This window comes from Myotis myotis, unplaced genomic scaffold (assembly GCF_014108235.1).
Source record: "Myotis myotis isolate mMyoMyo1 unplaced genomic scaffold, mMyoMyo1.p scaffold_m19_p_1, whole genome shotgun sequence".
Lineage (NCBI taxonomy): Eukaryota > Metazoa > Chordata > Mammalia > Chiroptera > Vespertilionidae > Myotis > Myotis myotis.
Window position 1 is genome coordinate 207,954,048 of NW_023416313.1, and position 20,818 is coordinate 207,974,865.

The 20,818-nt window shown below is 40.3% G+C and overlaps 1 protein-coding gene across 8 annotated transcripts in view; it reads left to right on the forward strand.

Moving 5' to 3' along the window:
• NRXN3 (neurexin 3) overlaps window positions 1-20,818 on the forward strand; it is a 1,487,454-nt gene that overhangs the window by 1,414,357 nt on the left and 52,279 nt on the right. For all 8 annotated transcript variants that reach the window (XM_036314379.1, XM_036314362.1, XM_036314372.1 and 5 more), the window contains one exon: window positions 20,656-20,734. In XM_036314379.1, coding sequence (XP_036170272.1) covers window positions 20,656-20,734 — 79 coding nt within the window. The remainder of the gene's footprint in view (window positions 1-20,655; window positions 20,735-20,818) is intronic.

Sequence of the window (20,818 nt, forward strand, 5' to 3'; positions counted from 1 at the left end):
TAGCTTGATGGAACTGTTTCTTTAAATGCTTGCAACATTCACTTCTTCTGGGATTAACCAAATAGCATGTGCTGGCATTTGGGTAAAAAGAGGTGGGTTTCCCTGGCGTCATCAATGCCTCTTTTGTCTGTCTGTCCCTTTTCTCCATATATCTCTTTCTTAATCTCCCTTTCTCTGTTTCTTTCTTTATATCTATGTCTGTATGTCTCTATTTTTTTCAATCTCTCTCTCTCTCTCTCTCTCTCTCTCTCTCTCTCTCTCTCTCTCTCTCTCTCTCTCCCTCTCCCCCTGCCTCTGCATATGTGAATATATATATATATATATATATATATATATATATATATATATATATATTCTTATATTTGTTCCACTACCCAACTTCTCCATGTTTACTCTATGCTCTTGCCAAACCAAATTAGTCTCTTATTCACATTCCCTCCTTTTTACTTTCCTGCTTCTATGCATTAATTTGCACCATTCACCTGAAGGATTTCTACCTCTGCCTATTAACACTGTATTATACTGTCAAAGCCAAACCCTAAAACCATTATCTCCATGAATTCCTCTCTTTCATTTCAGCCTGGAGTTATTTTTCTTCCTTCAGAGCCTCCCCCCCCCCCACCCATGCTATTATTTAAGGACATTTATCCAAGACAGTTACCTACTAATTATAAGCTTCTTGAGGGCTAGGGTCACTGCAGATGCTGTTTCGTTTTCCCCAAAGCATTAGCTCAGAAAAGACTGATGCTAAGTCCTCCTTGGCACAGCTGGGAGCACTCCTGGAAACTGCTGAACAGAATTTTCCCCAATGTACAGGAATTTGTTCCTAAACAAGTTGAAAGTGTCATTTTGGCATCCTGAGCATGTTTGCTATACAATCTGTTCAAATCTATTAAAGTTCTTGAAACACATTGATACTAATTGGCCAATAGCCTTGGCCTCAACACCTCAAGTGGCCTCAAATTCCAGGCCCCTCGAGTCCTTCCCAGCAGGATTCTCCTCTGTCTACACCATAAAGCAGATTGAGGTCTGGGACGGTGCAAGCTTTGGGGACCCAGCTCCAGCACTGTGGCCACTGTCCTGATGAATGAGCTTTCTGCTGCACTGATTATTAAATGCTGTCTGTTAAAGTTTCCTCCATTCCCCCTGCTAGTATCCTCATTATAGCCAGTGACATCCACAGAGGACAGTTAAAGTCACACACTGTTTAGGAGATGTGTCTGCCCTTCACTTAGCAGAGAACTCGTGTTCTGAAAAAGTACTGGGGATTCTTGAGCATTTTCCCAATCTGGCTGTAAAAGATAATGAAATTGGAAAACAAATGATAATGAAATTGGGGCCCAAGCTTAAAACACAAATATAGCTATAGATATATCCTATGATATAAATAAAGAGATATACTTCTTTCATAGAGGAGTGACTAGGGAATTCGATTCCATTTGGACCTCTCTGTGCTGAGCAATTGGAAGCATATTAAAACTATTTTAAATACAAGCATGCACTGCCTTTGCCTGTAAAATATTACTTATGTGGGAAATTAAGAGCCCAGTCCAATGCGTTCCTGGTTATGCAGTCTAGGAAGGTTTTTAAAACCTAAAGTATATTTATTCTGCATTTAAAGATGTTTAGAGACTAGGACTATTTAAACGCCCCCCCCCCCCAAACATTAATATGTGCATCGGAGGAAAGAAGAGCAAGGGATGATAAACTGTGTTAACTGCACAATGTTCAAGTAAGATTTATCTTAGAAAGAACAGTCTAGTGCATTAATGTGAATATTTAAAGATAGATGTTTATCTTAATGGACTCAGAGGTGCTTACAAACAGCATAATTGCTACAGTCATTTTGCAGGGCATTTATTCAGAGCCATTACACTTACTCTTTTTATATATAGAGAGAATTCCACTTTAAGGTTTAAGTGAAACAGGACTAGTGTGACCAAAGGACCACAGGTTGGTTTTCCATGGCCTCTGCACAGCCACGGCTATTGGGAATGATGAGAAACAAAACCCAAGTCTCTTTTGGGGGGACTTATTGGTGTTTTTTGTTTTATTTTGTTTTGTTTAGTTTTTTACAAAAAACTGGTCTATTAAAATATTATATTATCCCAATATCCAGAGTACTACATGGTCTTTGATTTACTTTTAAGCTATAGTCCTGAAAATAAGGAATTGACTTCCTGCTATATTATTGTAGAACTAGAGGCCTGGTGCACAAAATTCATACCCAGGTAGGGTTCCTAGGCCTGGCCAGCAATTAGGGCCAATCTGTGGGACAACTGGTGGGGCAACTGTCCCCCCACACCTCCACTGGTACCCGCCTTGGCTGTCCTGGGGCCTGCAGGCTGGGGGCAGCTCCTGCATTGAGCATCTGCCCCCTGGTGGTTAGTATGCATCATAGTAACCAGTCATTCCACCAGTCATTCCCCTGTTTGGTCAATTTGCATGCTAGGCTTTTATTATATAGGATTGTAAGATAAGTTGGTTATGGACTTGTCTGGACCAATGATATCTTTTGTATCTTGAAAGCAAATTAGCTCTTCCAGAACAACTCTGTTCTTGACAAACAGCTGATAAATGCACTCCTGTCCCTGACACCTCTAGAGGTTGGGATTAATAATCATCCACCAAGCAGGAGAAGTATTTACCTCTTCATTCCTATCATACCACTCTAAGTATGACTCCTGGCTCACCCAGTTCTATTTAAAATCAATAGATGCTCTGAGAGCACCTGCTATCCATTTAAATATATACTGTGCACTCAAGATCTGGTCCAGCATTGCCATCGTCCCACGGTTATTTTAAACCAATAATAAATAATGTCACTAGATTAACAACACACCACAGAATAGTAGCATGAATTAGATGTCATTCATTGTCCCAAACTTGCAGAAGAGAAGTAGGGAGTGGAAAGTGCTTGGGCCCCACCCCAGAAACAGAGCTCATGCCTCTGACCCCAAACACAAAACTTTTTCCTAGACAAAACCCCTTCCCTCCCTCAAGTTGCAATCAAGGAAGGGAAATAGAAATCAGATATAGTCAGAGGGTAATAAGCACATTAATGAGATTTGGAGAAAGTACTGAGTAGGCATGCCAGAGTATTTTATTTTTCAGCCATAGGAATCAAGAAAACGTTGAATGAAAAATGTTTATCAGTTGGACCCTAAAGAAGAATCTGTAGAATTTTCCCAGGAAGAGTGGAATGAAGTGCAAATAGAGCTGGGTAAGGAGCAGCAAAAGCCAGGACATTGTCAGGAATTTATCAAGCTTGTTCAGAGCATGGCAAATACTTATTGAGTAGTTAGAATGTGGAGTTGTTTACAGGGGCAAATGCTAGTGAAAGATAACACTGCAAAGTGACATTAGAAACCAGAGATGGAGGATCTTGAATTAAAAAAAAAATACATCTGAACTTATTTGAAAAGCAGTGGGATAAATGTGGACCAGGAGAGTGGCACATTGAAAGCTTTGTTTGTTTGTTGTTGTTGTTTTTCCTACTGATACTTTCTAGGGTTCATTGGAGGGAAAGGTAAGTGGAGGCAGGGAGTCTGGTTGTAGAATCTCCAGATTCATCCAGGTAAACAACTAGGGCATTTGAAATGAAAATCAGAGCAACATTTTAGAGGTGGGGTAATGGGCTTGGTGCCTGAAGGTATGATGTTGAGCAGACAGGACTCAAAGTCACCCTGATGGTTTGGCCGTCCTAGAGAGAAATGAGGCAATAGGCAGAGGCAAGAAAGGCAACAGTGGCAGGAGTTGGTGATCAATTCTGTCTGGGATATGTTGATTGGAAATACTTACAAAATATTTCATGGAAATTATATTTCCTTACTGAGGTGAAAATGTTTCTCCCTGCTTACTCACCTTCAAAACCATCTCTCCTGTTTGTTTGTTTTTTTTATTTTTTATTTATTTTTAAAATATATTTGTATTGATTTAAGAGAGGAAAGGAGAAAGAAAGAGAGAGAAAGAAAAGAGAGAGAGGGAGAGAGAGAGAGAGGAGAGAGAGAGAGAGAGAGAGAGAGAGAGAGAGAGAGAGAGATCAATGATAAGAGAGAAACATTCATTGGCTGCCTTTTGTACGGCCCTCACTGGGGATCGAGCCTGCAACCTGGGCATGTACCCTTAACCAGAATCCAACCTGGGACCCTTCAGTCCACAGGCCAAAGCTCTATCCACTAAGCCAAACCACCTAGGGCCATCTCTCCTATTTTGAACTCCCATCAGACTCTCATCTGGGCCACAGAATTGGTTTATGAAGCATTGAAATGACTGTGGAGCTTTCCCAGTCCCTCGTGGATATCGCTGAAATGCCACATGGTAAACAGATGTGCACCAAAGCAGAGACCACTCACTGGTGCCTGGCATCACCTCGGCCTCTGTTGTTCTCTATGGATTGCTCTCTCTACATTAGGATTGTCTTCATTGCTTTGTAACACAAAACATGACCCGCAGTGACTGAAGAAGAGATATATTTTCTCATTTAAAAATTCTGGAGTCTGGAAAGTAGAAAACTGCTTTTGGTGTCCATCTCATATATTTAACAATGTGAGTCAGCTTCTTGGGTCTTTCTTGGCCTTTCCCTCACCTCACACTTGCCACCTTATGGTCATAAGATAGCTGCTGCAGCTCTGATTGTCCCATCCAAACCCAAGGGAAAGCAGTCGGGTCAACCAAGTCTTCCTCTTTGATCAGGAATAGAATAAGAATTTCCCAAATCTTTAGCAGACTTCCTTAGTCATTATTTTGTCTGTATCAGTGCCACATGGCCACCTCTAGTTGAAAAGGACGCTTGATCAAGCTGGTCACATTGCCAGCCCTAGCAAGGAGGGAGAGCAGAATGGACATTGACAATGTCTCTAACACTCGCCTTTCCTGCTATACCATAGACACATACATGCTATGCCATGCCCTCCTCCTCACCTAGCACTTTGTAGGACATGGAGGGGCCTGGAATAGGAGGTGTTTGGGGAGCTAATCCTTGTCTAGTGTGCTCAGTGCCTTCTTTTGTCTTTGGTTCCTCAGAGCAGCCTTGGGAATGCAGGAGCTTCTGCATATATGTTACAGAGGCTTTTTCAGCACCTCTCAAAAAAAAAAAAAAAAAAAAGTGCCAGAGACTGACTACATGCTGGGAGGAAATCTATGAGCTGCAAAAATAGAATGGGGCTGGCGTGCATTCTTCAGTAATGAGTGCATAAAAAGCAGCCTCTTAAATTATGAATGTGGCTTCTCTTGTTTATTGCCAAGTAATCCTGTCTTATTGATTTCTGTTTATTTCCAATCACCTAGAATGAGAGATTGTGTTGCTTAGAGATCTTGATCCCTAAAAGATCATCATCAAAGCTACTCTATGCTGTATTTAGTTGTTTACTTATTTTTTTTCTCAGAGTGACTGAATCAATACACATATAAAGAAAACACTTTTTTTTTTTCTTTGCTCCTTAAAAGATTAGGGGTAAATATACAGAAAAGCTAAATAAAGATGCTAAGATTTAAAACAAAATAGTTTCAGCAAACGACATGTTGATTTCTTTCAAAGGGACAGAGTGTAAATTAAAAATATTCTTCTGACACAGTTTTTAAAGATACCACTGACTCAGCAGAGTTGGCACTTACTGAACTTTCACTTCCAAGAGGATCCCTGTGGAAGGACAGCCCACTTTCCCCCAGATCTGGCTCTTCAAGTCCTCAGAGGGAAGCTTGCCTCCCAGTCTACACTAGTAAAGGTCCTTGGTTCTATCTGATCAGTTCTCAGTTCTGGCTTTGCCATTCACCACACTACCTTTGGGCATATTTGAGGACATTACACATTATTCAGAAATGTTGCCATCATAATTCCTTTTTTATTTATTTTTAAATATAGTTTTATTGATTTCATAGAGGGAGACAGAAATAAAAAACATCAATGATGAGAGGGAATCATTGATTGGCTGCCTCCTTCACGCCCCACATTGGGAATCAGCCTGCAACCCAGGCATATATGTGCTCTGACCAGAATTGAACTGTGACATTCTGGTTCATATGTCAGCACTCAATCACTGAGCCCTGCAAGCTGGGACATAATTGTTTTTGAAAGTGGTTACATTAAAACTCTACTCAGAATTGGAAAGAGTTGGGAATAAGCAAGGCCTGGGACCATATGATGAGATATTGTCTAGAATGTACTGAACAGTGGTCTAGGCAGATGCAAAGGGGAGTGAGGCTGTGAGCATGGGCATTGGAAGAGCCAACAGAGTATAGAGACAGTGGCGCTCTTTCTCCTAAAGAACCCATGACAAAAGAAGGCTGATTAAGACCCATAGGCGTGAGGCCAGGAGAGAAGCACAGAGGACCCAGTTTCAGGAACACAGACTGTTTGTCATCATTTGAGTTACTGAAAACCATGTCAGATCCCTTTGGCCTGTTCAAAACATTTTGCAGAATTGTTCTCAGGGGCAGCTTACATAATGGGCAGGAACCAGTGCAAAATAAAGTAGGAAAAGTGATGGAAAAGGTAATCAAATATCAAGCTTTTTTCTTTCTTCTTCCACAGTCTCTCAATTGGCCATAGTGTTTGTTTGTGGGTTTGTTTTTGCCATTTAATTCCATTTTAAGTAAAGATAAGCTAAATTTTAAAACCATTAGTATGAATATTACCATTCAACTTCATATTGTGCAAGGCCAGTTTAAAATGCAAATAGGAGAGTATTTAACTCAAAGGTGGAATCACTGAAATAACATGATTGGCATTTCACAGTTCACATATGTAAGTAAATGTATTTTGTTCATGCCAGGAGCATGGAAACACTGCACAAGACCTACTCACCTGTATTCATTTTACCTCTTGATACACACACCTCTACCAACACCCTCTCACTTCAGCTTGCTAATGAATAAGGTATAACTGATAGGAAAAATAGCTCTCATTGCCCGATCTTTCTCTTTTATGGCATTATTGTTAGTGTAAGTAGTTGGCCAGGACAGAGAATAAGAAATGATGGGATAGGCTTCCTTGTTTGTTTATGTTTCTTGGAACACTATTACCTTCTTTCTGCTTTCTAAGCAACTTTTGTTCAAAGGGAAGCACAGCCTGTTGGGGATGTCAGTACCCCTCCTTACTCAGTGGGTGTAACACACTTACCTGTGTGTTCCTTTCAAAGGACATGATATGAAGCCCTAAAAGAGGTAAATGCATAGGAGGTCAGCTTTGGACTGAGAATTTATTGCTAGCCACTCTTGTCTGGAAGACAGTGCCCACCTTCCTGGAAGAAAGATTCAGGAATGTACTCAAAGATATCTGTCTGATGCATCTTATTACCATACATGGTAGGTCCCCAGGATCATGTGCTTATGGGGCATCAGAAACTCTATATGTAGCTGTGGTAGCAGGAATGGGGTGGACACACATGTTGTATGCATCTCATTTGTTTATGCACATACCCCAGTGTCTCATTGAACTTCACTTGCAAAACACAAGTTCAAAATTAAAATGGTAAAGAATTTCAAGATTGTGATAGCAGAGCATTCAACCAAGTGCAACGCCCTTGTGAGCATAGAAACCTCTCTGACCACATAGGTCTCATGCCTGGGATTACACCTGTGTATTTCCAAAATCCACTTTGCCAGGAAATCGATGTTATTGCTTATAAGCTAGAACAAGGAAAACTTGTTTGTCTTGCTATCCATCACAAATGAGAAATGGTCTTGTCCCTTCTCACATAGAAGTAGAATTGTGTTTGCTTTTGCAAATTATTTTAAACCAGCCTCCAAGATAAGGTTATTTCTTTACAGCTAGTTGCAGCCTGGAAATGAGGAGTGACGTCTGGAGGCTGAGTCCATCTGGGTTCCTGAATGTCTCATGCAATACTATCTGAAAACTTCTTCTTACTTGGGACTTGTAATACAAATCAAAGAGCTTCATCTTAATTCAGTCCCAAATCTTTCTCTGTGGAATATTGATATTATATTCTAGACATGAGTAAATAGGGATAAATTCTCATTTCAAAGCCAGAATCCTTTGCATTTATCCTCTCTTGGGGTTTGAAATTATAGTGTTTAACTAGAGGCCTGATGCACAGAATTTGTGCACTCAGGGGAGTCCTTCAGCCTGGCCTGTACCCTCTCACAGTCTGGGAGATCTTGGGGAATGTCTGACTGCTGTGGTGGCGGGAGAGGCTCCCGCCACCTCCACTGGGCTCACCAGCCATGAGCCTGGCTCAGGGCTTCTGGCTGAGCAGCACTCCCTTATGGGAGCGCACTAACCACCAGGAGGCAGCTCCTGCATTGAACATCTGCCTTCTGGTGGTCAGTGTGTGTCATAGCCACCAGTCGTTCGGCTGTCCAGTTGATTTGCATATTGCCCTTTTATTATATAGGACGAGAGGCCCAATGCACAAAATCCGTGCAAGGGGCTTGGCCCCTGCCACCATGGTGGCTGCCGTTGCCTCGCTCCCCACCACCATGGCTTCATTCAGAAGGTCTTTCAGAAGGACATCTGGAAGGATGTCCAGTCTAATTAGCATATTATGCTTTTATTATTATTATAGATTGGCCCTCATTTTTCTCTCATAGTTCTGACTCAGACTTACTCATGGCAGATCACCAGGACCTATCTCAGTATTTGATGATTAAATCATGTGAAATGCACAAACCGTGCTTTAACTGCTGCTGTTGCTCTGACACCTTTATCTGACTATTCTAATATTATGGTACATAGATGAGAGTTAAATATTCTTTTTAGTGTAACAAGGAAAAAGCAATCTTGTCTTTTTATCAGTTCTGTTTAACATTCACTTCATTGCATTTGATGGCCTAGGTGAATTTCCTGTGCCACATATTAAGTTCTAGGTTATGCTAATTAATATGCTCTTCCTTCTGGTGTTTACTCTGCAGTGTCTTGGAGCTTGCATTTCTTTCTTCGCTTCTTGCTTACTAGGCATAAACCTCAGCCATGCTTAGTTTCAAGGTAGCAGTTCTCAGCCCTTGTCTACACCAACAGAGCTGGCAGATGTTCACGTGCATCACACATTCTTTTCAGTAAAAGTGGCCTATTGACAAAAAAAAAAAAAAAAAGAATATCAGGACTTATGTTTGATACCCAATATTTTGCTGTTCTCCACTCCTTTCTCTCCTGCTCATCTAGCATATCTTACTTCATCAGGAGACCAAAGTTTGAGAACCACTGCTATGTGCTCTGGACTGAATGGCGGACCTGTCATCTGTTTTCAGAATTGCTGAGCAATATCCGGGACTGGTTTTATCCTTCCACTCCCTCTCTCCTCTGATATTTGGGTCTTATTAAGTATTCTAAGCTGTGCTGTTACCTGCAGGGAGGGCTGTTTCTCCTGTGCCAGATGGTGAGGTTAGACTACGAAATAGAGGGCCAAGAGAAAGACCATCTCACCAAGAATAAGATTCTATTTTTCCTATTCTTTTTCAAAAACCCATTTCTTCTCCCTGAACCATAGAATCAGAAAGACCGTGGAGAAATGAATCACATCAACACAAAACAAACACACATTGGTGCTCTCCATAATGAAGACTTTAGTTCAGAATTTTCACATCCATTAACTGAGGTCTACATCACTATTTGTGGATCACATTAATACTTGACCTTGGTCACTCACCCTTTAAGAACTGAGGCTTGGTTTTAGTAATAATGCTGGAATAAAGAGCTCACTTAGAAAAGAAATACCAAATAAAATTTGAGAAAGGAAGAGAGAGAGAGAGAGAGAGAGAGAGAGAGAGAGAGAGAGAGAGAGAGAGAGAGAGAAAGAAAGAAAGAAAGAAAGAAAGAAAGAAAGAAAGAAAGAAAGAAAGAAAGAAAGAAAGAAAGAAAGAGAAGAGAGAGAGAAAGAGAGAGAGAAAGAAATAAAAGTTCTTTGGAACTGCAGCTATGTTGTTGGCCTTCCTTTGTAACGGTGAGATCCTGCATACTGAACAAGGTTGGTGGTGAACACCAAAAGAGTTTACAGAGGAACACAGACAAACCTTTCTGACTAGTGGTCCTAAAGAGGACTGCACCAATGAGAAAATAAGAAAAAGTCTGAAAGCCAGACTTTTATGTGTACATAATCAATAGACGTTGGCTCTAGATTCCTGGAGATGGTGTGTGGTTCGGTAGGCATTTTTATTTTTTTCCTGCCTTCTAAATAATATGTAATTTCTCCAGGCCAAGAAATAAATTGAAAGGATTTAGAGGGATTTGCTTATCAGTGGAACACCACGTAGCTTTACATTCCTCCTGCTATTGGGAAGGTACATTGAAGTTTGGTTAATCTTCTGTGGTTCAATACCCCTCTTCCCTCTGTCAGGCTGCCTTGAACAACAGATAGATTAATCTCCCTTCTACCTGCTCTCTTCTCCTTCCTCCCTCCCCTCTCTCTTGATCCACCCTTCGTTTTTTGAACAGATGGAAGAAAAATCTTAAAACTGGAAAGAAAAGAGAGAGGAAACAAAAGGTGTCAAACCACATTTATTTATGTAATCTTGAAAGACCTCAAGGATAAAAACAAAGGACTCCGATCCTTGACACAAAATTTGGCTAAGCTTAGCTTGGTTTTTCTATTGTTAATTAAATCTTGAGTCTGCAAAGGGGTTTCCTTAAGGGTTAATTCTTCAGCAAAACTTATTATAAATCATATCATTCTTTATCCTGATCTAGTGTATATGGTGTGGAAACGAAAAGGAAGAATGTGGAGGCTAGTGAGGGTGAGCAGAGTTTAATGGGAAGCTATATGCCTGGATTCCTATGTAAATTGCTATTTGGTAGAGTGGGTACCATTTATGAACCTCAATTTAAGTTTTTGTATCTGATGATTTAATCAGTGATGAGCTAATCAGTGTTTTCTTGTTTGGCCTGGCTCAAACCCCAGTCTTCTGTAAACTCCATGAGGACAAGGACTGAGTCTGCCTAACCCTCAACTCATCTATATTAAAGAACTCTGTTCCAGTTCACTAATTTTGGTTATGCTGAATGCAGGATCTTTAGCCCAGGGTGTTTCTCTTTAAAGCATTTCCATCCCATGGAAATATGAGCCAAACAAAATATGTATGCAGCCATATCTTAACTTGGCAAGTGATTATCTCCAGGAATGGATAGAGAGAAGAGAGGAAAGTAATATCTTAAAAAAAAAAAAAAAAACACAATGGCATGAACCTCAGGAGATGGTTTTAAAATTTACTGGGTGTTGTTCCAATAAAGATACTTAGACAGATAGAGGTAGTTTTACCAGAACATCAAATTCCTCCCTAGCTCATGGGAGTAGGGTTAAGGTTCTTGGGGTTCTGCTGAAATAAGAATTTTCAGAAGCTCCCATGAGAGAAAGAAATGCAAAAAAAGGCTTTATTTGCATGGAGTTACATTTAGGTTCCAAAGTCCCATCCCCTTTAAGCCAGTCCTGAAAGAGGGGCAGCTGGGGTTCCAGTAGACATGCTGCGGCTGAGTGTAGTTCAGCATCCAAGCTAATTAACACGTTAAGCACCATGTCACTCACTGGTGACTGACACTATACTTTCCGTCCAGAAGACAAAACAGGCTGCGCACTTAACGTCTTAGAGTCCATTAGTCTCTTGTGTGGAGTTCCACATGGCTGTGAGCCATGTGGGTGCAGGGGACTGCCTCCCCTGCTACAGGAGGCATGAGAGAGAGAGAGAGAGAGAGAGAGAGAGAGAGAGAGAGAGAGAGAGAGAGAGAGAGAGAGAGAGAGAGGGGGGGGGGGGGGGAGATTTCTAACTTCCTTTGTTTGGAAGTTTAAATATTCAGGTTTAGCACTTGCAGTGGCCATGTCTATTTTGCCCACTGACTTTCTCCCAGGTGTGACTGACTGGAAGCATCTTCCCACAGCACTCAGACCTTACTGGGTATGTGTCTAAAGTGCCTTTGTCTGGTCCCTCCCCCCATCAATCAGTGGGGGACAGACTTGGAGAGTGTTAAATGCAGCAGCTTTGGGGAAAAGCTGTGGGAATGACATGCCTATATTATCTGATCTCCCCTTTGAATAATAACCAGGTTACTATAAGGGTATCAGTAGGACACAAGGAGACCTCAGAAAGCATCTTAACCAGACTTCACCATTGTCTTTTTGTCTATGGTATGCCCTGTCTTTTACACTTGAGTATGAGTTAAAATCATTTGTTTCATTTTTGCATAATAGTGTCAGTGGCACTTTTGAAGATGACTATAAAGGGATGTTCAGAATATAATGAGGTATACATAGATAATCACACTTATATGATCTTAATGATGTTTTAAGGTTGTGTTTGTATTCAGTTTGAGTTGAGTGAAATGATGGTGCTGATTATGGGGGATGGGGAGTTTGAGATTATTGCTAATAATCTATATCTTTGGTTCAACTAAAAATAATCTAGTCATCAGTAGTGTGTGTGTGTGTGTGTGTGTGTGTGTGTGTGTGTGTGATGGAAGAGGGAGTTATCTATTAACATTGATCAGAGATGGAAGTATTCAATGCCAATAATTTAATAAAGAAAATCTTAATAGATAAATTTAAATTGAGATGGTCAAACTTCTAAAAACTCATTAAAGTTTACAGATTTACATAGAGTTAATGGGTTTTTCATTTAATTAAAAGAATCTCAGACATCCTTTATTTAAATAGAGAATGCACACTCAGAACAAAACTGGGTGAGACCCTCCCTCCTATGAGAGACTCAAACTGCCAACTGCGTCTCAGAATGGAAGTGTAGAAGGGGAAGGAAAACACTAAACATTTGAAGGAATTGAAATATTTTTAGTATGAAGCAGCTGCAGAGATATATGGCTGTTTTCTGTGGGCCTGCGGAATATTTATGGACCTTTCTCTTTTCCTTTTTCACTGGAAGAAAGGTGATCATCATTCTTGAGTGTGTTATTTATAATTTCATAAAGCTGTTCTGTGGCAGAACTTATTTTATCTTGTGCTTAAACTCCGTCAAATAACCGTGCTCCCAAGGAGCTGGATGGAGAAAAATGAATATCCCCCAACATGATTAGCCTATTCTCAGTATAAGATAAAGAGCTAAGGGATGGAACTGGAAGTCACAGAGAGACACCAGGGCAGTAAGGAGGGGACCCGTTGAAACTATCCCCAGCTGTTCTGAGGACGGTGCAGGCATTTTTCTCAGAGCCCAGGGATAGATAGCATTGAAGAATGGCATGGGACCATTCCTGTGCTGAAGTGGGTCCGAGACCTTCAAAGTAAATAATTGGGAGCTGGTGATTATAAAAACAATAACTTGTTGGAGGAAAACGAGAAGCCAGGTTTGTGAAACTGAGGGAATTGGGAGACAAATATACCTATAAATTTACTTGGGTGGACAGAGTTTTGAGCTTTCTTCTGGCCCAGTTTATTCTGAAGGTAATTTCAATAAACATTGGTAGGAGCAGAAAAGAATATAAATGCAATAAAAATCCTTTCAGGAAAGGAATAAAGAGGGCTCCTGCCAGAGAATTTTTTTTATTGAAAGTTATTATAATTTCTACCTTTAGTTTTATGATTCCTAATACAGAACCAAGTAATTTCAACTTGTGAATTAAAAATATGAAATACATATTTTAAAACAGGGTGGTGTGAATTATTATTTTTAATATAGGACTTGGCTAATAAATAGGGACAGGAGACTCTTTTCCTCCTCTTGAGAAGACAAAGTAAGGTCTTTAATCTTCACTGTGAAGAAATGGATGTAATCAGACATACACTACACACTGTATTTTGAAATCATGTGTATTGGCTTTCAAAGGAAATGCAAAGGATGATATGGTGAGGTGTGAGGAGGGGGAAAAAAAGAAAAGTCTGATAGCATAAGATATTAAATTCATGTTCATTATCCAATTTTTTGAGAACCACATGATAATTCAGGTAGCTGCCATACTGTCATTCTAATATATCCCTTCACTCCAGTCATCCTCTACTACTCATAGGTGTGCAAATAAACTTTGCTTTTTCATACCTCTGAGCCTTCACTAGACTTGATTTCACCTAGAATGCCCTTCTCCTGCCCACAGCTCTTAGCTTCCCTGCTGCACTACTGCCTGTCCCAGAGGGCTCCTTTTCTACTTCCCCTCTGCCCAGGAGCTATCTCTTCTCCCCTGCCATTTGCTCTCTTAGCATCTTGCGTTTATGCTTGTCTTAGCATTCAGTTTACTATATAGAGTGTTTGCCTGTTTACTTGGATGCCTCTTCAGAGACTGTGAAATCCCAGAACAGAGGAACTGTGTTTTATCTATCACTTTATTCCTCATAAGTGTTACAGTGCTTGGCACATAGGTGTTCAATAAATATTTATTCAAGTAATAAAGGAATGAATGAATGAATAAATGAATGAATAGAACACCTTGATAATATAGGCATATATCACTGAGGGTTGATAAATCTTTTATTCTTCCTAGAATGACTTATACTATTGCTTTTGACATATGGGAACCATAATAGGTAAACACTGTAAGCCTAGCCATTGGTACTTATGAGAGCTTTAGACAGTCATGATGAAGGGGAGAAATGTGGAGAAGATGACATGAAATGCACCTTGATGAGCATTCTTAACATAACTATACAATGGAAGAGTTTCCTAAAGCAGTGCTGTTACTTGAAGGAGAATGGATGGTGGACCATTCAAAATAGCAGATGTCACTATAAATGTCTGCACCCTTAGTTATTATGAGAACTAAAAAAGTTAATATGCGTTAATTTCTTAGCGCAAAGCCTGAATATAGCAAATGTCTAATAAGTGGTAAATGTTATTAGAAGGCATGGTTCTAGATAAGTAATTCAGATATCTTTTTCTTCTCAAGAGTACTAACTACTCTTTTTCTCTAAGGAATTATGAGTAATCACAAAAAATGATTGTGATTTTGGAAAAATGCATCCACACAGCCTAAGATTGCTACTTTTATAAATTATTAGCGTATTAGCTGTTTTATTGCATTTTTAAATATATTTTTATTGTTGATAGCATTACATATATCTCCCATTACCCCCCCTCACTCCCCCTTCCTCCCAGCCTCTACCCTCCCAGGTCTTCACTACCCTATTGCCCATGTCCATGGGCTATGCATATCTATATATATAAAAGCCTAAGTGACCGGCCAACTGGCCGACTGGTAGCTATGACATGCAATGATCACCAGGGGGCAGATGATCAATGCAGGAGCTGCTGAGCTGTGGTGACTTGGCAGCTGCAGTTCTCTGGTGATGCACCCAGAACCAGAGAGGAGGGAGCCTGATTCTGGGGTGCATCACCCAAGAACCACCCTCTCGCAATCTGGGACCCCTCAGGGGATGTCGGAGAGCTGGTTTCAGCCTGATCCCCACAGGCCAGGCCAAGGGACCCACCAGTGCATGAATCCATGCACTGGGCCTCTAGTGAGTATGTAAGTTCTTTGGATTATCTCTTCTCATCCACCAGCACCACATCAAAGTATGTCAGTCTAGTCCAGGCCTCTCTGCTTCAGGTCGTATTTTGTTGGTCAATTCATTTTGTTCATTAGATTCCACAAATAAGTGAGATCATATGTCTTTTTCAGTTTGGCTTATTTCACTTAGCATAATATTTTCCAGGTCCATCCATGCTGTCCCAAAGGGTAAAAGATCCTTCCTTTTTACAGCTGCATAGTATTCCATAGCGTAAATGTCCCACCGTGTTTTTTGTTTGTTTGTTTGTTTGTTTTTTATCCATTCGTCTACTGATGGGCACTTGGGCTGTTTCTAAATCTTAGCTAGCTATATATATAAAAGCCTAAGCGACCGTTATGACTGAACAACCAGAATGACCAGTCACTATGACATGAACTGACCACCAGGGGGCAGATGCTCAGTGTGTTCCCACGGCCAACCTCCCCCAGTTCCCCTCCCCCAACTGGCTTGCAAACCTCCTGCAGCCCCTCTCCCCGACCCTCCCACCCTATCCGGCAGGTCCTGGCTGGCAGCTGGCAAGCCCCAACCAGCCCAGCCCCGATCAGGACTGGGTGAGATGGCCCTGATAGGCTCTGATTGCTGGCCAGGCCTAGAAACCCCAATCAGGCATGAATTTCGTGCACCGGGCCTCTAGTTATAAATAATGCTGCAATGAACATAGGGTGCATGCATTCTTTCTGATTAGTATTTGGGGGTTATTAGGATATATTCCTAGAAGTGGGATCTCCTTTAAAGACAAAAGTCTGTAGTTCTGTTCTACTCATAATAATTGTATCCCGAGTCCTTGTGTATCTGCTATATTATACCAGCCATGGAATCAATAATCAAAGAAGTATGCCTTTTCTTCCAAGGTTCAGGGTCAGAGCCTGCATTTACTTATGTTTGTGGAAGGACACAGATAAGAATACTAAAAGGCACTAAAGGAAGGCCGGGGGTATTCCCAGGGTAATTTTGAATCAACTTGTCATTACTTTTGGATATGATCCTAAGTGCATATCCCAAAACCTTGGTTTGTACTTGTTGAGTTCTTTATGTGACAGGAACAAAATTGGAAAATAAATAAATAATAAATCCTTAAATATAATATTCTTAATCCTGAGTTCTTTGCAAACCAAAGTTTGCTGCTCCTGACAGAATGAGTTTTTCTGAAACTGCAGTGTTCTGGGCCTGCATGTTGGTATTGCAGCCAGCTTCTCCAGATAAACCAACATTGGTTATAGTGATGTTGGTCAAGGAGGGAGTGAGATGTGTGTAATTGCTTTGAGAGTCTCATTGGCTGGGGCTGTAAATAATGATAATGAAGTTTGAGGGACAGATAAGAGGGGCTGAATTCACCTAAGACCTATACCTAATGTCTTGATATAGAGCCATTGGAAAGAAATAAAATTTCACTTATTTATCTAGCTCTCCTACCATCTTCATGAGTATATACTTTTTATCATTCTTCATGGCCAATGCATTGTTTTTATTTATTATTGATCTATTGATTGATTGAGTTAGTTTTAGCTAGTATTGCTTGAGCATGAACCATATGCCAGGAATAAAGCTTCACTTTAAAAAATATATGTTTTTATATATTTCAGATAGAGGAAGGGAGAGGGAGAGAGAGATAAAAACATCAATGATGAGAATCATTGATCGGCTGCCTGCTGCATGCCCCCTACTTGGGATCAAGCCCATAACCTTGGCATGGGCCCTAACCAGGAATCTAACCTTTACCTCCTGGTTCATGGATCAATGCTCACCCACTCACACACCAACCAGGCTAGAACTTCACTTTTAAACATTACACTTAAATTAATACCCAACCAATAATGAGACTCTCTGTTTATCCCAATTTACTGATTAAAAAAAAAAATTAAGGGTTGGAGAGGGAAATAACTTGATTTCCCAGGTTACCAACTGAAAGTGTAGTAGAAAGTCAGGCTTGCTCTTACCACCATCTAATAGTCTCCCTCTCATTAAACCTTCAAGTCTAGCCACTATTTGTCAGAACTGCTGGTATATGTGCCTCTCTTGCCTGGGAGAAATGTTGCATTTATCCATATTCATAGAGAAGACCAGCAGAAAACAAATCTCTGGGAAGTGGGGCCCAGAGACAGTGAACTGGGTAGAAAGGGAGCAAGAACATGGAAGAGCATATGCATGGAGTCTACATGGGCGGTAGGGGCCAATTTTGGGGACAGAAGTTGAGATGGTAATGGGGAAGGAGGGTGTAGCTATGTACAATGTTATCCAAACCACAGGGGAGAAAACTTAGGTAGTATTAGAAGGTGGAGGAGGGAGAAGAAAATAGTAAATATTCATTCAATCTCAGAGTCTAGCACTTTTCTTGAAAAAAAAATTTCATCATTTCTTTGGCCAATAAAAATTAAGATCAATTTATTAGAAGTAAGTTGAAGATTCTACTAATATTATGTTAATGTTTATAGTTGGGTTGTTTTATTTGTTTGGTTGGTTGGTTTTGGTTGGAATCATGCATTGTTTTCATACACTTGCTCAATGCCCTTTTTATACCCTGGCCTTCCGTTCTTGAGATGAGCTCACTAGATTGTCATTAACTCATCAGGTTTCACTCATTTCTAGGGACCAAAGCTAGTTAGGCAGTACATGGGCTATTTTGTAAGGTCCTTATAATTAAGTCACTAACAATTAATTTCCAATTGATTATACCATAGCAGTGTATTCTCAACCACTTTTTCATTACCACCCTCTACGGAGTTTTTTTGATACATTTTTTTTTTCCTAATTGTCCTTATCTTATAAAATTTTAATGCCACAGATATACTGTATATTTATTTAAGTACTATGGGCTGTTGGTAGGTCATAAACCCTTGTTACACTTAAGATCTGCTCCCTTCACCCAAAACAGTCGTTGCTGCCTTGGAGGAGGTATCACCCCAGGAGATAATGCATTCTTTAGAAAGATCTAATAGTGATTGTGGCCCTTCCAAAAATAGTGTCTATTGCCTTCTGCGTGTGTACAGTTAGCATTTATTCCCTTGCCATCTCCCTTGCCTAAATACCCCATTGTGGACCTGCATGAGGCCTCATGCAAGCGGGAACCTCCAGGGGAGTAAACTGGCCTTTTCTCTAAAGGAAATATGGGGCTCCAGGACACAACTGACAGCATCAGTTGCTGGAAATGAAATGCACACTTCAATAGCATTTAACTGAGAAAAAAAGTATGTTTGAAAATTATCCTTCTATTAACTTTATGGAAGAGCAGAGGTAGAAGTATCTGCCTGTCAGATGTAGAATAAAGATCAATAACATGGGTTAAGGCACCTCTCTGCCACTGTCAGTTAAGTGAAATCAATGACCAAATGTGTTTTTTCTACTGTTCATTCCTGTGCCCAATAACTTTATGCCTAGTATGTCTATTTCAAAAAGGGTGTTGGCTGGGAATACGAAGCATATGGGTATTTGATTGCTAGAACTGCCCTAACTAAAGTACCTCAGACTGGGTGGCTTAAACAACAGAAATTTATTTTCTTATAGTTCTAGAAGCTAGAAGTCCAAAGTCACAGTGTCAGCTGAGTTACCTTTTTTTTTTTGGGGGGGGGGGGAGACTTTGTCGTTGGCTTGTAGATGGCTGTCTTTTCCTTGTGCCTTTACATTGTTACCCCTCTTGGTGTGTCTGTGTCCTAGTCTCATCTTTTGATAAGGGTACTTGTCATATTGGATTAGGCATACCCAATGACCTCATTTTAGCTTTATTACCTCTTTAAAGACCTAACTTCAAAATATCAGTTACATTCTGAAGTGTGGGAACTAGAATGTCCACATAGGAATTTGAGGGGACACAATTGAGGGGAGCAAGAATAAAATTTATTGCCGAAACCGGTTTGGCTCAGTGGATAGAGCGTCGGCCTGCGGACTGAAGGGTCCCGGGTTCGATTCCGGTCAAGGGCATGTACCTGGGTTGCAGGCATATCCCCAGTGGGAGATGTGCAGGAGGCAGCTGATTGATGTTTCTCTCTCATCGATGTTTCTAACTCTCTATCTCTCTCCCTTCCTCTCTGTAAAAAATCAATAAAATATATTTTAAAAAAAAGAATAAAATTTATCTATTCAAATCCTTACTATATTTCTTACTAGTTGTGTGTCCCTCAGCAACTTACTTAGTCTCTTTGAACTTCAGTTCTCTTTAAAAGTATAATAATTATGTCTGTCTCAAAGAATTGTTGTAAAAATTATGTTGAATTAATAATAACTCTAATTAATAAGTATGCATATAAGTCTTGTGCAGCATCTAGCTTATAATTGCCTTTGCTCTTGAATATGGATTCAGACTTCAGTGCATTAGGAATAATACCAGCAAACTAGTATATACTCTATTTGTATATTGCCCTATGTACATAGTAGGACAAAAATGTGTTTCTTTATATAAGATGTATAGATTAGTTAATTAACTCAACAGTATTTCTTGTGCATGTACCAGGCACACAAAGCAGTCTTCTCATCTATTATGTAGCAAAAGTCCTTCTTAACTGGCCATACCCACAGCCCCTATATTTCTCCCAGCAGATTCCCTGGAATCGGGGAGTTTCTCTGGGATCCAATAGAAAAACAAATGGTCTCAAATTGAATTACTATTATTGCGACAAGAGATTTTCTTCTCTCCAGAAATAGCCTTACCTATGTCGAGAGACTGTCGTTTGGTATCTCTCTGCTGGTCCACATTACTAATTCAGCTAATTGTGGCAATTACACAAAGACATTGCTGCTAGCTAGGGAAGCTTTTATCCTGTTCCTGAACAGACTGCATTCCACAACGTTCATTAATTATGCCAGCCTATCGATTCACAACCACCAAATCATACACTCAACACCACACACCATATGCATTTAAAATCCTCTCAAAGCTGTAGGGCATTTCTGGGCTGGCTTGTACTCTTGTATTGTCCACCCTTTGCAATAGCCCGTTTCCTGCCCATCTGATTCTCAGAATAGAAACTAAAGTCAGAATAAAGTCAGGCTGCACCATGTGATGGTGTGGGTTAGGGATGAATCTCCTAGAACCACTTTGGGTCACTCAGCTTCACATTAAGACCCACACAAATTGTCCAGGTCCAAAGCCATTCCAAGCTACAGGGGAGAAAAATTCTGCATCCTACAGCATGCCCTCTTAGAGAAGTGAAACAGTAATAATGATGGAGGCAGGCCACTGTGATAAGTTGCCTATGCTTTTGTTCATTGGTTTCCTTATCTCTCTCTCCTCTCTCTTCCCCCTACCCCTTATTTTTTTTTTTTACATGAACAGCCAACATCAGATGACCTTGTATCATCTGCTGAATGTTCAAGCGATGATGAAGACTTTGTTGAATGTGAACCGAGTACAGGTAGGTTAGGTCAGTCTTGTTTTGCTTGCTTTATTTTTTCATTTGCAAAAAACAATACATACATATATGTGAATAGACGTGTGT